Genomic DNA, 19,368 nt, shown 5'->3' with positions numbered 1-19,368 from the left:
GGTTCTCTATAACAACGGAACACTCCGTCGTGCAAAAGAGCTGCAATTCGGCGGGAACATAATTTAGCGGTGCCGAAGCACGCACAATCAAAAAATCCACAACTTTGGGTTGTGACAAAACAGTTTTACACAAAATTATAATATACATGCAGTTGGCTTGGGGATGAAGTGTCAACAAATACCTTAAATTTCATCTAATTCACATCATGGGGTGCCTATACACATGTTCCAAGGGTGCTCTGATTAAGCAGACTTGATTAATTGATTCTGCTGGGGTGTGGCAATTGCCAAACTCCGGCAGCCTCCTGCATCTCATGTATCTGTGTCCCCGTGCTTAAAAATGGTGACAGGGGAGATTGAACTAAAGCATCAAACAAGCTTTAGTTCAAGTGCCCCTGCTACCATTTTTAAGCGCAGGGATGTTGATACAGATGTGGCTGTGCTTTAATTAGAGTGGCTGTTAAAGTGCCACCTCCTCCCTGACCCCCAGAGCTCATGTAAAAGTGCCCATGAGTAACTTTTTTCTAGTTAAATCTGAAGTTTCTGAGAGTAGACTGTAGGGTAAATTATTTGAAATGAATGATTCAGTGTTACCAAAACCCAGGAAAACATTAAATTCATATAAGGGATCATCTAACACACACAGAAAAATAAATCTAGCCTTATAAAAGAATGGAGATACTCAAATTAAGCTATTGAACTGTTTGAAAAAAATGTTTGTGTATTGATATTGTGAAGAAGCAACTGCTGTTAATGAAGTTTAAATTTCTCATCAGTTTTAAGATCATTCCATTTTAAGCTGCTTTGCCTACCAAAATGCTTCCAAGCTATGAATGACAGATTTGATTATGAACTTTAGGATTAAAGATGGGAGTTTAGAAGAATTGATAATAACATTCTGTAGATGCTTAGGGGAGTTAGATTAGTATTAATGTTGTATTGTGTTTTACTGGAACAGAGGTTAGAGAGAATTTGAAAAGACAACAAAAGTGTAAAATAAGTGGTGATGGCCTCAATTAACTGTGTAACCTTTGACAAAAGGAGGGATCATGTGCCCCTGAAAGAGGAGGAGAAATCTGGTGATGATGGTGAAATGGTAAAATAAGCTGTGTTCTGTGAAGTGAAGGGTTTTCATTTAAAAGCAGAAGTGTCATCTTTGCAAATTGGACAGTACTGATTATATTGTTAGTTCTTAAATAATAAGGCATAGCTATAGCTGGTGAAAATGGAAGATGTATGGGATGTATTTCATTAAAAATGTCAAGAAAAGACTTCAAACTTGACTGAATTCAATTGTCAAATATTATGGGTTTCTGGGTATTTTTTTGTTTTGTTTAAAAGAAAAACCTAAAAAAGACTAGTTTAGAGTAGAAAAGTACAGGTTGGAAGAAAAGAATCATAGAGCCCTTTCAGACCAGAAATGGGCTGAGTTGAGTATTGAATTATTGAAGCACCTAAAGGTGCCACTTTGGAACAAGTTGACTTTTTCTGCTACATAGGCTTCTTACAGACATTTAAAAAATGTTCCTTACCAGAAGAAGCAGTGCATTCAACCTGGCTCTTCAGCATCTGTATAGATTGGGCACTGAAGCAAGGCTTTATGGTGCTTTTATCTAATAGCCAATTCAATCAGCTATTAGATAAAGGCACCAAAAAAGCCCCAGTAAAGCTCCCAATCTATATTGGCGTTGGGTGAGCTGGGTCCAACTACTATGCTGCCTCTTCTGGGCATGTGCTGGGCTTGGCACAGGAGCATGCCAAGTTTAAAGTAAAGCACCAATATTTTTTTTTAAATGTCTGTAAGAGCCATAAAGTCCATAAGCTATCCTGGGTCTTTGTTTAATCATCTCATTTAGTGCTGATGCTGAGAGGCGCTGAGCATCTGTAATTCCCAGTACAGTGAACAGGAGTTAACTTGGGTTCAGCATCTCTCAAGATTAGTTTCACTATGACCAGAAGGAGAGACGATAGTTTATGGCTCTAAGGTTATATACAGACATCTTCTCTGAAGCAGGATCAGCTGTGCCAAGATGTGCCCCAGCACAGCTGATCTGCTTCAGTGACATCTACAGATGTTGCTGGGGTGGTTATCCTGCAAAGATGGGCCCCTGCCACTCCCAGGGGTTCAGAGTCATGATTCTGCAGGATAATGGCCCTGGCTGATGTGTGCTGACTCAGTGCATACCTCTGCAAGCAGGGGAACCCTAGGTTCCCCAACCCATAGACATGCACCCCAGGAATTGCACTCCCAAGTCAGGGTGCAGCAGTGTGATACACACACCCTGGGATTCCCTTCGCAGAAGAATTCCCAAGACGCACACCTTCAAGCACACCTTCCTCACATTTGCAGACATGTACCCCAGGAATTCCCCTGCAGGGGATTCCTGGGGTAAACAAGATTGGGCCCTTGAAGCCCCAGAAGGCTGCCCTTATTCTCCTACCATAAGCAAACTGACATTGACCACAACAAATGCAGCACAAGCTATTACTAGGTATGATTGTGCTGTCAAATTTGGGCATCTGTGGTGTGACAAAGGGCTATGGCATTTGTTTGCTTGGATTTTGTGCAGCCAAAAAACATAGGCAATGTCTGTTTGCAGCCTAACTTTGTAGACCTGGCAATTGTTTGCCTTAAGGGCTTTAATATAAGCAGGAAATAAGTGGTATGAAGCATGACAGGTTAAGGAAATGTTCTTAAAGTTTTGAACTTATATCTTACAACATAATTGTAAATGACACCTTCCGTACTAGGGAGGATGAAAGCCCATGGCATTTATACAGTCTAGCAAGAGCTGGCAGAGAAAAAGTATTATAACCAGTGAAATATTCAAAGGGATGTTTATGAGCCAGAATCTGATACAAGCCCGGTGACTAATTTACGCCCATATCTAGATGAGGAAACACTTCACCAGAAAATAAAAGCTGCAAGAGAGTTATGTCATTGGCACTCTCACTGACTAAAATTAATTGATGGTGCTATGCCTTTATTATGCTGAAAGGGCTGTGTAAGGATAACATCCATCTGGAAAGCCAGTGACCAATTAGTTGCCTTATTTTACTGTTATATGTTTATATCAGAGAAAGTAATGTATTTAGATTCTAAAAAGCAAGTTAGCAGTGCTTGTGTATGTTGTTTGTGAACAAGGCTCTTATGAATAAATATTCCTGTTGTTTGAAGTTTTATGACAGACATTCTATAAGTAGAGACCTACCGAAATTGCAATTGCTCGATTTTTGCAAAAATTGCGAATCTGAGCAGACCCCATGAAAAATGGTTGGTTCTACGATTTTGGGCTCACTGCAAAAAAAAAAAAAAAAAAATACTGGCAGGAAGAGAAAAGGGTGGGAAGCCCTACAGTCTTGAAGCATGGGGGGAAGGAAAGGGGGGAGGGGAGGGGAGGAGGGCAGAGGTCGGGGGGGAGGAGAGGGGAGCACAGCTGCCCCCAGCAAGAGGCAGGGATGCTGTACGTGCAGCTGCATCAGGGTCCCGGCTTGGCTGTGACAGGCAGCTGGGAGGCAGCACTGGGGTCCGTGGAGCCTCAGTTCAGGTCTTTGCCAGCAGTGGGTACATGAATGCAATGAGCCATGCCAGGACTCTGTGGACCTGATGCAGTGTCCTGGCTGCCTGCAACAGCTGGCTTAGGACCTGGGTGCAACCACTTATGTAGTATCCCTGCTTGGGGGGGATCCCAGAACCGTGGTTTAATTACCCTGGCTAAGCCAGAGGAAGCCATTCATCCATGCTTAATAATGTGGGGAGGGACAGGACTGCCCAGGCCCATTGGGCAATTAGAGGTATAGAGGCGCGGGGCCCACTGCACTCAGCCTGTAAAACTAGCAGCCGGATCTGAGATCTGCCCACAAAATCAGCTAGCCACCTCCTTGAGTTGGGTAGACCCATACCTGTAAGCAGAGAATGCTGTTTGTGGAATTTGTTTTTATGTCTTTATTGTTTTAAGTTTATAAGTTGTGTTTTTTCTCATACCTTGTATTTTTAATCATTGTTTGGTTTCCTTTCTCAGAAGTGTAAAATTGCTTATCAAAAGCATATGTAATGTGGTTTGTAGGAAGGACAGTTCTGTAAGTTTCACACATTTAAAATTTTTTTTCAATAAATATTGGTCAGCCATTTGAATAAAGGAGCAGTGTAATGTAACGCAGTAGGATCCTCACTCAAAACTAGAGCAACTTCTCTTTTTGGTACAAAACAGGATTATGTTAATTTGGGGGGAAAAATAGTTTATATGATACTGAAACTGATGTCCCCAAAAGGAGGCAAATTTGTTAGTACTGGCAGATGCATTCATTTTGGATTTTTAAATAACTGTCAGGAACTAATTTATTGGATTTTAAAAGAAACTGGAATAACATCCAGTAATGCAAAATTCCTCTGACCGTATTTAAAAATAATTAAGTTGATATAAAATACGCAACTTGGTTGTCTTGAATATGTCATAGGGACGGCAATCAACGATTAAGTGGAAGTATGTAGACAAATATTTTTACCATTATGACTGTTTCTGTTGATATTGACCATTACATCATATTCCAGAATGTTGCTTTACTTCAAACATTTCAACATAAAATATTGGAAATCTTAACATATTTGCATATTTGTGTCCTAGAATCCCCCCCTCCCAACCCTCTTGGCTTTAAGTCAGCTTTGTGAAAAGAGTAATGCTAGTTGTTATTTGGTAAGCCTTGTTTGTGTTAGTAATATGCCATCTTCTATAATCAAAGCATGATCAAGGTCTTGCTAACTCCCTAGGGCTGCGCATTTTTATGAAGTGGTTGTACTCGTTAATAGTCACTTGCATTTCAGTGAGTAGTTCAAAGGATGGGCAACAAACAAATGCCTGGCTTCCCAAGTAAAAACACAGCTCTGGAGATATGCATGTAATTTTCAACAGTATAGTAACCGTTATGTAAACATTTATTACATTATGAGGTTTTATCCTCCATAGTTTGAAGCGTTTTCTTTCTGTCTTTCTTTCTCAGTGATTCTCAACCAGAATGCTTCCACACACTGGGGTACTACTACAAGATCCTTTTAAGGGTGCTGTACAATACTAGTGCTGTTAGGTGTACAATCTAGAAATTTCAAATTTCAAAAGTGTCAAAAACATTCTGACCTATTGTGATCTTTCTGAGTTCTTTGCAGAAAAAAATACTCTGTTTTCCCATAATCAGAAAAAAGTGAAATCTAAGGCTGCCTGTACGCATGCAAGGAGGCTGCTCCAACATGCTGTAATTAATTGAGTCTGCTGGAGCATGGTAATTACCATGTTCCAGCCGACTCAATCGTCACGTGTATCAGCATCCCTGTGTTTAAAAATGGCAGTGGGGGTGCTTTAACTAAAGCTTGTCTAGCTAACTAAAGCTCTCGGAGCTGCTCTAACTAAAGTGCCCCCCCCCCCCCCCCCCCCGCACGCGCACATGTATTCGTGTATAAACGCCCTAAGATCTGGCATTTTCTGTGGGGTGCCTGTAGTGTAAAAAGATTGAGAAACAGTGATATGTTTGTTTGATATTTATATAGCACCTTCTGTGCAGTTTACTTATATGCATACTTGATCAGTGCCTAATTTGCTTAACTGCATAAGAGAATGGGAGCCCCAATTTTTCACCTATTGCTTGTATTATAACAAACTTCAGTTTGTACAGAGAAGGGCAATAAAGATAACTAGTGGTATGGAGGGGCTTGCATATGAGAAGAGACTAAAGAAGCTAGGCCTATTCAGTTTAGAAAAGAGATGTTTGAGGGGGGACATGATAAGGGTTTACAAAATACTAAATGGTGAAGAGAACTAAATAGGAATTTATTATTTACTGTTTCTCACAATACGAGAACTACAAGTCAGAAAATGAAACGAGTAGGTAGTAAGTATAAAACTAACAAAAGGAAGTTATTTTTCACAGCATGTAATTATAGTGTGGAACTGGTTGCCACTAGATGTTGTGGAAACTGACAGTTTAGCCAGATTCAAAACGAGATTGGACAGGTTCTTGGAGGAAAGATGTATCAGTAGCTATTGAGCATGGTAGTTAGGGGTACAGCCTCTGAATCAAAACTTCCTAAACCCTAAATACAGGAGGCTGCAGGTGAGAGAGGACCAGTGGCAAAAAAAACCCTGATCATACTGGCTCAGGACAGACATTCAAAAAGCCTGAGCATGAATTGATGGATACAGTCTTTGCAGGTTAGTCTAACCTTCAGAGAGTGAACCATTTTGCAAGTGGATAGATGTTCGGCACATGCCTGCAGTGGCTCAAGCCAGAAGCCCAGGGGTGCTAGAGCAGCCCTCCCTTCCACAGGGAAGCTGAGCTGAGGAGGGAGGCCAGGAACAGTCCCCGGCAGGCCCGCTCCAGCGGCTCCCTGGCAGCTGGGAGCAATCCGGGCACACAGGGCTGCCCAGCCCCAGAGGGGAACTCTTCCCCCTCCCATGGGGCTAGGAGGGGGGCCCTGCTCGATGCTGGGGAGGCTCTTCTTCCTCCTGTTTCCCCCCCCATGGTAGGGTGGGGAGGGGGGGTCTGTGAGGCTGCCTGGCCCCAGAAGGGGACTCTTCCCCCTGCTTCTCGCCCATCACTGCAGGGTCAGGATGAGGGGCTCTGTGGGATGCTGTCCAGCCCCAGACAGGGACTATTCTCCCTACTCCCCACCCCCAGGGCAGGGGGAAGCTGTGTTCCATGCTGGGGGGAACTCTGCGAGAGCTGGAGCTGCAGGCTTCAGGCTCAGGAAGCAGAGCCCCAGGGATAGGGCAGGCTTCACTCCCTCCCCACACAGCATTGGCCGGAGCCATGCCTGCGCTGGGCAAGAGCACCCTGACCTCCCTGCCTCCTGCTGCTGCTGCCAGGCAGCGTGGGCTGCATGCCATAGGAGGAGAACCTTACATGGGGGTCCCTACATCCCCACCCTCCCTTACACCCCATGCATCCACACCATGCCCAGCTGAGCTGTGTGCTCCTGCTGCCACTTGGGGGTGGGGGGGAGGGAAGAGTTCTCCCCAGCAATGGAATAGAGCCTCCCTCTTCCCCCCACCCCTGCTCTGGGGCCAGGCAGCATCACATGGAGCGCCCCCCACCCCCCCAGGAGCAGGAAGGGGAGGAGGAATAAGAGTGTCCCACCCTCCCCCTCCCGAGCACAGAACAGAACGCCCCTCCCAACTCTGCGGGACAACCTACCCAGCATGGCCCCGTTAAGAAGAATTAACCCCCCCGCCCACTTTGCCTTAACGGGGCCATGCCAGCTGGTGTGTCTGCTAGGCCCAGTCCCTGCTCTAGCTAGAGAGCAGAGGGGCAGGGGCAGCCCTGCTGTGGAGCAGAGAGCCCTGCCCAGCCCAGAGAACATGCCCGGATGCTGAGGGAGTCTGGTTTATCTTAAACCAGCAAGGGGTATAAGACAGACATTGCATAAACCAGTTTGAGCCACATCAGTTAAGTCTGATACTACATTCAACAAGGTTAATCTCAAACTGGTTTCAGTGATTTTCAAACTGGTTTATGTGCACTGAATGTCTGTTCTGTTACAGGTTTAAACCAGTTTCTAATCACTTAACTGGTTTATGTGTAGTGTCTGTCCCTAGCCACCCTCACTCTCCCTTTCAGCATCCATTCTCTTTCACTGAGAGACAGAATACTGAGCAAGATGGACCTGTGGTCTGACCTAGTAAATGGCAGTTCTCATGTTCTTATGTTCTCAGTTTTCTCTATATCAGCTAAGTATATAGCATCTTTCACTCTCACTGTCTACTCAGTAACCTAATAGTATTCCATTTAACTGCATAGAAACAATCAAGGGAAAGCAACTGTCAAAGGGATGCTGTTAGAAATCTTAAAATTGATGGGAGCTAGTCAGCTTCATGGATGGTGTTAGAAGCCTCAAAAGTGAGGGTTGCTAATCACTTTTGGCCTTCTCCGACTGCTGCCCTGACAGTGCTGTGTTGAATAAGTGCATAGTTGTTCTTCAGTCTTGAGGTTATACGCTTCAACAGCATACACTGTACTGCTTTGTGCAACTCACTTCTGGTTGATTGTTTGTTACTGGCCCCTGAAATAGATATTACATCCTACTGCCTACATTAAAATATATTTTATAGTATTTCCATTAGAGAAAGTTACATTTGAGGTTTTGTACTATAAATTTTTTATATATTCCTGTCTGGCTCAAAACATTCTCAAGCATTTTCCCCTCAGCCTGAAATGTTCCTTGGCTGTTTGCATCATGATAATTTCAGAGGTGTTTATTGTGAATGCTTCAGCAAAACTAATTCATCCATGTTTTTACTTAGTACTGATTTGAGAAAAAATAGTATGTTCACATGCTTAAAAATATCTGTTCAGAAAAGCACCTGAATTAAACTGACAGTCTTTGAACTGAAAAAAAATTGATCTTCCATGTAGTTAGTCCTTATTGATGAAAATCTTACAGCTTTTTGTGTAAAAAGAAAATAAAAGTATTGGGAAAAGATTTTATTTGTCATGGCTGTATAGTACTCAAAAAGCCATTAATATAGTTTAGTATTACTTAAGTACGCAGCTTTTTATGAACTTCATTAAAAAATGTTGCATTTGATCCACTTTCAACTTTAAAGTACACAGAGTAATGTGTAGGAGAAACAATGTATGCCATCTGTTTTTGTTTTTCCTTAAAAAATGGAAACTACGTCCAAAAATTTAGTTATGAATTGAGAGTGTGATTTTTTTTTTTCCCCAAACAATTTATGATATGTTGCTGCTCATTCCAATTTTAATAGGACCTGGAAATCCAGATCCATTTGGTTACTACAAATTACAGTCTCCAATGTAAAAACACAAGAAACAGATTATCTCTTTCCTATATAAAGCTTACGTTTGTCAAAGATTTATGGGTATTACAGAGATTTGCCGTATGAGAGAGGGAGGGCGTAAAATATCAGTTCAAACTTGAGTATGAACCTTCCATGTGATTGTCTGACTATTACATATCTGTAAGGTTGTTGAGTCACCATTGCTGCCTGAGAACCTGAACTTTTGCATTTACTGTTTTTGTGAGTTTAAAATCATAGGCTGCTTACAGACATTTAAAAAAAGCAAACAGCACTTTAATCTCCGCACACCCCTGTGCTGAGCCCAGTGCATGCCCAGAAGAGACATCACATTAGTTGGACCCAGCTCACCCAACCTCTATATAGATCAGGCGCTTTAGTGGGGCTTTTTTGGCATTTTTATCTAAAAGTGAATTAAATCAGCTTTTAGGTAAAAGTGCCATAAAGCCCGCTGAAGCACTCATTGTATACAGACACTGCAGAACTGGGTCAAAGTAACACTCTGCTGTTTCCGGTAAAGGGCTTTTTTTCTCCCCCCACATTTGTCAGGAGCCATAATGCTAATTGTGTATTCTTGTAAGATTTTCATTTTAAAAACATTTTATTCTTCTTCTTTCCCTCCAGTATTAAATCTTATTTTTGTGTGAAACCAGTATGGAAAGTCTGTTTTAGTTAGATGGGTTTTTATCCCTTTTAATAATTTACAATTCTGTCTCAGGCAAACCCAGTCATCAACATTTTTTTAAAAATGCTATGAACCTCAATATTTTTTATATCTCCTATGTACTGTAATACAACCTGCTTCAAGTAATTACCATATATTATAGCGGTTGCTATTAGTGACTGCTATAATTAAGGTTGCAAATCAGTTTCCATTATAATCCCTTGTTTTCACACAATCATAACTTGTCAAAACATTAACCTTTGGGACTGAAGTTTTCCATGCTTGGTTTCTGCTTAAAGGTAAATGTTTTGGGGAGGAGGTTGTTTGAATGATCATACAGCAAACCTTAGTCGAGTGTTTTTTGAGTTTGGTGACCTGTTTCACTACATGCTGAAATCTCTATTTTCATCACTTCCAGGGACCATGTGCTATGCAGCCATAGAGCCCTGAGCTCCCTTGAGTTTTGTTGCAACTTTTGCAAGTGGTTGGCCTTTAAAAGTGTTTCCTCTTGCACAGTAATCTACAAATGTTACATAGTCATGATTCATAAGCCTCTCTCCTTGTAAAGAAGAGTAAATCAAAATTATTGACTGATGAGGAAATTGGTACGTAGAGTGGTTGTGGAAAGCTGGGGCCACAATGGTGTAGTGACTTTATCTTTGATTTTGGTCTTTTCTTTGGACTAAGATGCTTTACAAGTCTGTTCTTCTGTTTCCTCACCTATAAAACTTGGATACTTGTCCACCTTTTAGAGTCTATTCAAAATATAAACATCGAGTGAGATCTAAAGACTACATGTACTATATTGTAACTCAGGATTGTCCAATTGGCCACCCATGAGCTACATTGGGTCTGTGAGGTGTTAAGGTATGGCCCACTGGCACCCACCTGCCTGCCACTTCTGCCTCTGGTTCTGCTGCTGGGACAGCCAGGATCTCTGCGGCACAGCCAGAGGTGGAGAGCTTATGTTCCCAGCACAGCAGCAGCAGGACTTTGTGCTGTCCACATAGTGACAACAGGAGGAGGGGAGGCTCACACTGCCTGCATGGCATCACGCAATGGGGGAAGAAGTGGGCTTATGGTAGTTGTGCAGTAGCAAGAGTTGCGATGCCTGTGCAGTGGGGGATGGGATAGCACTGCATGCATGGTGTCAGGACATGGCCTTAAAGGCAGGGCCTTGGCTTGTCTAATGTGGCAGCTCACCCTGTCTGCCACCTCCCCAGTGGAAGACTGGAGCAGACATAACTAACGAGAATCCCCCACTTGGGCCTAGGCACATACCCACCACCTGCTGCCAGAGTGGCCAGCCAAGGTCAGCTGACCTTCTTGACCCAGAAGGGCAAGTGTCTGTACAACAAGGCTCAACCTAGACTGCTGCACCCCTTGGCTCGTGCTGCTCCTGACCCCTGGATACCCAACCTGGCTCTGGCCTGTCCTCCTGGATGCCTGACCCAGCTAGCCCTTCAACCTTGTGTTCAGCCTGACCCTCTGGATCCCCAACTCAGTTCCTGGGTCTTCTGGCTTCTCCTGACCATGAGGTGACCCCCAGACCAGGCCACCCACGTTCCAGCATGTCACATGGTAGAAGTCTGAAGGAGCCTGCGTGGTATGTGGCTTCTAGCTTCTCGGAAGTTGGACAGCCCTATTGTGACTTACTGTACAGGGGTTGTTATCGCATGTCAGTATTTATCCCACATTTATCTGAGAGTCCACATTCTTCCCATGTAAAAAGTTAGTTGTGTATTGCTGTGATGCTGCGTTGATGGTTAAATAGGGACTTTTTAATAGTGACTCTTCCAAGGAAGATTGTGATCCAAATTCCTGTTTGTAATGTATTTTGTATGACATGACAATTTATTTTGCTATAAAGAAAGCCTGCATTTTAAACCATAAGCACAAGTGTATGCCTGGGCCAGCAAGGTGAAGCATAAGCTCTCAACCTTAACACTCATTTCCTGTGCTTGTTTATCATTCTTAACATTATATTAGCACTAGGGGGTTTTTGCATAAAATTCATTTTAAGAAATGGTGATTGGTTCTTCAATACAGCCCTCTAGAACAGGGTTTTAATTAGTTTCTTGAAATATATGTGATAATAAACTGAAATATAGTTATTAAGAAAAATTGCAATTTTTTGTTTCATTTAGAAACAGCTCTTCACTAGTCTGTATAAACTCTGTTATGTATGTAGGTATCTATTCTTGGCGAGATATGGTTAATATAATGCACAGGTGGGAACTGCGTATTTAAAAAGTCATAACCTAGGAAAGGACAGCTTTTGCAAAATGATCTTTTGAAGAAGACTTTCTCTCTACATGGTCCTTTGACTTCATTGGTACTTTCTTCAGATGTGAGGGTTCCCACATCTGGATTCTTTCTGAGGATTGAAGTCTTTCATCTGAAAATATTACAGCTCTCAGAAGTCCTATGATTTGTCTGACAAGATGTTTTATTTACGTGTGCCACTGCTTTACTGACAACTTAATTTTGAATGTGTGAGTGCTAACGACTTGATCCAGAATCCACTGAAACCAGTAATAACCCATCCATTCTTTAGATCAGGTGCTTTGTTTTGAGGTATCCCAGGTAGAAGAAGGATTCATACAAAGGCATTCACCATTACGTGGTAAAGAGTTGATATACATGTCTAAAATGATTTGACATTTTTTCAAAATTTGATGGATTTAAATTAATTCCTGTTCTTTGTCTCTGTTTTTCCCCCTCCAGTGGCAGATGAAAGCAAAGTTAGTTCACTGGGTGGACAGAAATTAGGTAAGAAATTATTTTATCTTTCTGCCTCCTCCCTTCCTCAGGCCCAGAAAAAAATAAAAACAACCTATGTATGAGCAGCAGTTGGACTGAGCTTGCAGACTGTGGTGCCTAAAAGACTTGCAAATTAATGTATGATATTACTCCATCTTCTACAATGATAAATTAGGGCTTACTTATTGCTTGGCAGAGTATGTAGCTGAATCGTTTGCTGGAAAAGCAGTAACTGTTTCTTTAAAGATATAACTGTTTAAAGATGAACAGAATGATAGTTGAAATAAGTAAAGAACAAGGTCTGTAACATTTTCTTGTGTCAATGCAGACACTTAAACCATATACATTTTGAACAATATAAATGTTTTATTCTCTTTCTTTTCCTGAAAGACTCTGAATGCTCCATTTTCACAATCAAAAATATGAAAAACAGAAGACAGACCATACCTTTGACTTTTTTTTCTTCCTTTTTATTCATCTGCAGAAGTTATATTCTTCTAGTATGGCCATAGTTTTCTTAACTAGTTTTCTATTCCTAACCAATGAAGGTTTTCATTCAATGATATTACCTTGAGGTCTTATACCCATTATATTTAATAGAAGTTCTATAGAAAAAGCTGTAGTGTTGTGCAGGTTGCAGTTCCTGTATTACTGTAACTTTCCAATAAATATCCAAAAGGATTGTGATTTTAGGATAGCCATAAAAGATCGATGCGGTAGCTCACATGACATAGCAGACATAGGAGCAGGGTTTCTACAAAATTCAAATTATTCAAAAGTGTCCCATTAATAATAACCATGAAATTCAAGGTTGCTCCTTATTATATGTCTAAATGCTGTATTTTTCATCCACCTGTCAGATCTGAAATAGCATCACCTTTCTGTTTAATAGTTTAGTTTTTTTCTTAAGCCTGTTTGTATGCTTAGGAAATGTGTTGATGTATTAATTGGTTTTACCATGAAGACAGTTGTTTCACAAGTACAGACATTTTATCGGAATTTTTTTTCTGTGCCAGTTATTTTCTCCTAATAAGTTTATCCCTCAACATAGAAGAAAGTGGGCATTTAATTAGAGTTGCACTGATAAATCAGTCCGATATCAGATCGGCACCTATATAAAGAAAATTGATTGTATTGGAAATCAGCCTAATGTGGCCAATAATTTGCCCAATAAATGCCTGTGCATGCGCACAGCCACAGCACAGCACACAGGCAGTGAGGAGCACAGCCCAGAAGCTTGGAGAGCTGCGTGCAGCTGGGAAGTCTGTTGTGGTGGAAAGGGAGGGGGGAGGGAAGGGGTGCAGAGGGGTAGATCAACACCCCCCCACACAGTGAGGGAGGGAGTGGGACTGGGACTGGGCAGGTGCTGCCCAGCCAGGGCAAGGATGGAGCTGTGGCTCATCCAGGAGGGCACCGGGGAGGGGGTGCTCCTGTATATGTGGGGGGGGATGGGATGGGACGAAGCAGGCTGCCACTGCGGGCTGGGGCCAGGAGCTGTGCTGGGCTCTTCCTAGCTCATGCGGGGAGGCAGGGGCTGGGCCAGGCTGCACTCAGGGCAGGTGGCAGCAACACTGAGAGGGGGCTATGGTGAAATTTGAGGTAGCTGTAGACCCCGCCAGAGTCCCCTTTCCAGCGCCGCCACCACCTGCCCCAAGCGAAGCTCAGCCTAGCCCCCGCACCTCCCCACGCACCAGGAAGAGCCCTGTGCATCCCCAGCCCCTCCCCCATACACACACACACACGCTGGGAAAAACCCCGCAGCCGTGCCCTCCTGGGGTGTGCATAGTGACAGGAGCCACCCCCACCCTGGCTGGACAGCACCTGCCCCAGCCCAACCCGCAGCCCCACTCCCCCTTTCACCACAGGGGCCTTAATATGCCCCCCACACTCCTTCCCTCCCACCTTCCCGTTCACCAGAAAAGACGTACCAGTTGCACGCAGCTCTTTCAGAAATCAGATTAGTATTGGCCGCTGGGGTGTGCATAGTGACAGGAGCCACCCCCACCCTGGCTGGACAGCACCTGCCCCAGCCCAACCCGCAGCCCCACTCCCCCTTTCACCACAGGGGCCTTAATATGCCCCCCACACTCCTTCCCTCCCACCTTCCCGTTCACCAGAAAAGACGTACCAGTTGCACGCAGCTCTTTCAGAAATCAGATTAGTATTGGCCGATATGCCTTCTTAAATTGGCTATCTGTATCAGCCCCCAAAATCTCTAGCGGTGAATCCCTGCATTTAATAGTAGTATTTTTATGAAATATCCAGTACATTCCAGGACTTGTTCTACTTGGTGGGAATTTTTGTAATCCCTATGAAGAAGGGAACCTTATTTGTCATTTATTGTCTCTTGTCTGTCTGTCTCTCACTTTAACCAAGAAATATGTTTGAAAATATTTTAGTGCAGTGTCTGCTCTTTATCTTCTGTGTGTGAATAGTTCCAGTCATGCTTGTTTATGCTTGTCTTCTTTTTATCTTTCAATTTTCTGTACAAACTTTTTCTATGTGAAAAACTTACTAATTTACAGGTCTGACTCACTACTCAAAAACTATGGTACTGCCTCGGTTTTTTAGAGATATCTGCCCACAGTTTCTTCTATAATCACTTTTGCTTCAAAAACATCAATTTAAGGGCACAATAATCAGAATCCTACCTGCTTATGGTATTCTTAACCTAAACATCTCTGTGCTTTGTTGCTATATAAATGACTGATTTAGGTTTTCCTTACTTAAGGACATTATCCTAAACCCAAAATAGAATGACTCATTTTAAATTCTTCATCTGGCCCCACTCCTAAGTTTTTGTATACTCATCTATAGATCCTGTATTATCTTATTCTGAAACCAGTGTTACCTCATATATCTTATGTCTATAGTGCCTGAGGAGGAAGTTTCAACTTCTTCTCCTTAAACTGTAAAAAGCCTTCCAAGAAATGACTCATCAACTGGAAAGGGCTTTGGGCATGCCCCCTTTTTTCTATTGAGAAGAAGTATCACAAATATTGCAACATCATTCAGTTTGCCAAGGATAAATGGAATGCCTTCCTATCAATGAGCATTGGAATGAAGCCTATTGACATCATAATTTCTTGGCAGTCCGTTGCTACAAGTAATAAGCTGCAGCATCAAGTTCCTAGCAAGACTTCAGTTTTTTTCTTTACACATGCTTCTCCATATTCTCTAGAGATAAGCTAATGAGAGGTGCAATAGCCCCAAAGTTTTTTAATTCCTAAAAAAGGCATGCTGGCTAGTATTCAAGGGACTAGAGTAACTCTTGAGCCTTAATTTCACCCAACTCTAACACAGCCTCACCTGGAGTACTGTGTCTAGTTTAAGGTCCCACATTTCAAGAAGAATGTGGACAGTTTGGAAAGAGTCCAGCAGAGTGTGACAAAAATGACTAGAGATCTGGGAAGCAAGGCTTATGAGGAAAGGCTGAAAGAATTAGCATTATTTTATCTGGAGAAGAGAAGGCTGAAGGTGGGATGTGATAACAGTCTTCAAATATCTGAAGGGTGATTGTAAAGAGGCTGGAGGTGTGCTTTTCTCTGCAGCTGTAATGGATAGGATTAGGAGCAATGGCTTTGAGCTGCAGCAGGGGAAATTTAGTTTGGTGATTTGTAGGAACTTTCTGATTCTAATGCACCGGAAGAAGCTACACAAGGAAATTGTGGAATCTTCATCTTTGGAAGTTTTCAAGAGCAAGTTAGGCAGACACTTGGCTGGGATGGTTTAGTCAGGGCTGATCCTGCCTTGAGCTGGGGGTTGGACTAGATGACCTGTGAAATCCCTTCCAGCCCTACTTTCCTATGATTCCTTGGAAGGCAACTTAGCAAAGTTTTGAAAAGTGACAAGACCTCAATAAAGGCCTTAAGAGTAGGAGAGACTATGGGAAATCTTAACAAGGTTATAAGAGGGAAATTAATGGGCAGTTAGCTAGTCATCTAAAATATTTCTAGATACTAATGAAAGAACAATGGCAAATAAGCAGAAAGAACTGCATGTCCTAGTGCATACATATAATAATGATTCAGTTGGGATAGTTCATATGATTGGAATATTGATATAGTTACAGTTTGTCAAGGAATGCCAAGCAAAGAAAGAATGGAGGAGATGTTGCCTCTTATACTGAAGATGTATATACTTCTTTTGAGGTCTAGAATGAAGTGGGGAGGTAAACCCAGGTAGTTTCTGGATTAAGGTAAAAGGGGAAAACAGCAAGAGTAATTCAGGATGGGTAGCTACTATAGAACACCAAAAGAGGAGGATGAAGGAGGAGAGACTCTTTTAAAATAACCACCAAAGCTTCCAAATCACAAAGCCTGGCAGTTACAGGGGACTTTAAATCCTGTGTGAGGGGCAAGGATTTCTTAGGGTGGTATCTTTTATTGGACCAACTGTAGAGTTGGAGTAGGATTAGACAAGCTTTTGAATGCAAAACATTCTCCTTCTGATCTCCATGACATCAACAGAGCAATGCACAGAAAATTCAGAAAATTCTTATTGCACTGGGAACAGCTTTTTGGTACATAGAGGGTACTTCTACATGGGCCCCTACAGCACCGTTGTTCCTGTTACTTCCAAAAGGAAGTACTAAACAATGGTGCAGTAACAGACCTTACGGGGCTGTGCTGGTGGCACGGTTATTTTTAGCTGCTACATCGCTGTAGCAGCACACTGTACCAAGGGAGCATGTTGCTATGGTGACATAGAGTTGGCATCACAGTTTTTGACTGCGGATGCTACGTCACCGTAGCATGTTGCTACAGTGACAGTGTCATGGGTAGATGCACCAAGAGTGGAGAAACCAACTAAGAGGGAAGCTTTTCTCATTGTTGCTTCTTGCTAATGAAGAATTTGTTGAAAATCTGAAAGTGGAAAGCATGTAGGGTGACAGTGATTATGAAATGATGAAGTGCATGATCCTCAAGGAGAACAGCAGAATAAAAATATTGGACTTAGGAAAAGTAGATTTTAACAAACTTGAAGAACTGGTATGAAAGTTTCCATGGGAGGCATAACTAAGGAAAATAAGAATGTGAGTATGTTGCTCGTCCCTGAAGAAATAATATTAAGGGCACAAGCACATGTTATCTCAATTCAAGGGGAAAGGTAAGAAGTATAACAAGAGATCTGCTTGACTAATTCATAATTTCTTCAGTGACTTGTAATTTCAATGCACGCACATTCTTAGTTATATGGCTAAGAGCATAGTAACTTATGCAAGGACAAAATCAGAAAAGCCAAGGCACAAATTGAGATACTGATAGCAAGAGACATAAAAGACAACAACAACAAAAGCCATGTTATAAATGTTAAAAATAAGAACAAGACCAAGGAAAGCATAGATCAAGGGCATCCAACATATGACCCAAAAGCTGGATCTGGCCCATGGAGTCGTTCCCTCTGGCCCACTGAGCTCCTGGCAAGCCAGGGAATTTGTGACCGTGGCGGTGAGGGAGCTGCTGCAGAATCTGGGACTACTGGGCACTGTTGGGCATAACCTGCAGTGCCAAAGGGGTGAACAAGGGCTCTGCTGACACTACCCCATGCTGTTTTCACTTCTGTCTCCATTGTTGACCCCACTGCCTCTGGTGTTTGCTCTGTTGCCATTGGGGCTTCTTTCTAAATCCAGACCTATTGTCTAGATCTGGCCCAAGGCGCAAAGTGAGTTTGACACCCTGGCGTAGGTTCCTAACTGAATGAGGAGGGATTGCTAATAATAGGTCGTGAGAAGTAGGTTGAAATATTTATGTCTTTTGTTACTTCAGTCTTCACCTGTCAGATGATAAGCACAGTTATTAGTAGGGACAGAGGGATAGGTACACAGCGTGGACTAAGGAAAGATTGAGTTAGAGATTACAGAGATGAACTTGATGTTTTCAAATCAGCAAGGCCTGATAAGATCTATCCTAGAGTACTCAAAAGTTGGCAAAAATAATTGCAGACCCGTTGGCTATTATCTTTGAGAACTAATGGAGGTCAGGTGAGGTCCCAGAAGAGTGGAAAAGTGCAACATATTGCCCATCTTTAAAAGGGGAAAAGGAGGACCCAGGGAATTAAAGCAGTCAGTCTAACTTTAATACCTGAAATGATACCAGAGCATATCATCAACCAATCAGTTTGTAAGTACATAGAGAGTAACAAAGTAATAAGTAACAGCCAACTTGGATTTGTCAAGAGCAAATCATGCCTAAGCAACCTGATTTCTTTCTGCAACAAGATCACAGGTCATGTGGATGGGTAGGAGAGCAGTGGCTATGATATACTTTGAGTAAGGTGTTTGATGTTGATTTCTGCAACATTCTTATACATAAGTCAAGAAAATATGATGTAGGCAAAGCTGATATAAGGTGGGTGCATAATTGATTGGATAACCATGATCAAAGAATAGTCAGCACTGGCTCATTACCAAACTGATAGGGAGGTATAAATTGCAAGTTCCCTAGGAGTCTGTCCTCGGTCTGGGGCTGCTCATTTTCTTAGTTAATGACTTAGAGGATGCAATTGAAAATACACTTATTACATTTGTAACTGATACCAAGTTGGTGGGGTAGAAGTCAGAGAAAGGCTAGACTGGAGAAAGTCCAGGCCTAGAATCCACAGCAGATATCAGCATAGATGAATTTCCATAACTGAGTTTATGGCAGGTCATTGGTGAAAAAATTGTATGGAGCAAGCATAGATCCCTGAGGAAGTCTGTTGGTCTGTCTTCTTCAAGTACAAATGCAAATGCAAAATGGGGCGTGGCAGTACTGAAGAAAAAGATCTGGGGCTTATAACTGATCACAGGTTGATTGAGAATGAACAGTGTAATGTTATTTCAAGGAAAACTAATACTGTATAAACAGGAATTTTGTATACATGTTGTGAAAGTGATTCAACACTGGTGAAGTGTTGGCAGAAGGTAGAGTAGAGTGGCACTTGAGGCAGGTTCAGACAGGCATGAGTTCTCATAGGCAAAAACCTACTTTGTTAGATGCTATGATGAAGGTTATTGCCTATGAAAGCTCATGCGTCTCTGAACTGCTTAGTCTCTGAGGGCGTTTATACATGTGCTTCAGAAGTGGCTGGGACAGAGGGGAGGTGCTTTAGTTAGAGCAGCTCTGAGAACTGTTCTAATTAAAGTGCCCAGGGCAT

At 42.4% G+C, this 19,368-nt stretch overlaps 1 protein-coding gene across 1 annotated transcript in view; it reads left to right on the top strand.

Moving 5' to 3' along the window:
- The window catches only part of LOC102378994 (partitioning defective 3 homolog B-like), a 462,493-nt gene that overhangs the window by 420,700 nt on the left and 22,425 nt on the right, over window positions 1-19,368 (top strand). The window contains exon 16 of the mRNA XM_025192649.1: window positions 12,196-12,240. Within this exon, the coding sequence (XP_025048434.1) occupies window positions 12,196-12,240 (45 nt within the window). The remainder of the gene's footprint in view (window positions 1-12,195; window positions 12,241-19,368) is intronic.

This window comes from Alligator sinensis, unplaced genomic scaffold, assembly GCF_000455745.1.
Source record: "Alligator sinensis unplaced genomic scaffold, ASM45574v1 scaffold755_1, whole genome shotgun sequence".
Classification (NCBI taxonomy): Eukaryota; Metazoa; Chordata; order Crocodylia; family Alligatoridae; genus Alligator; species Alligator sinensis.
The sequence above is the reverse complement of the archived record's forward strand: the minus strand, read 5'-3'. Positions and strand labels throughout refer to the sequence as shown.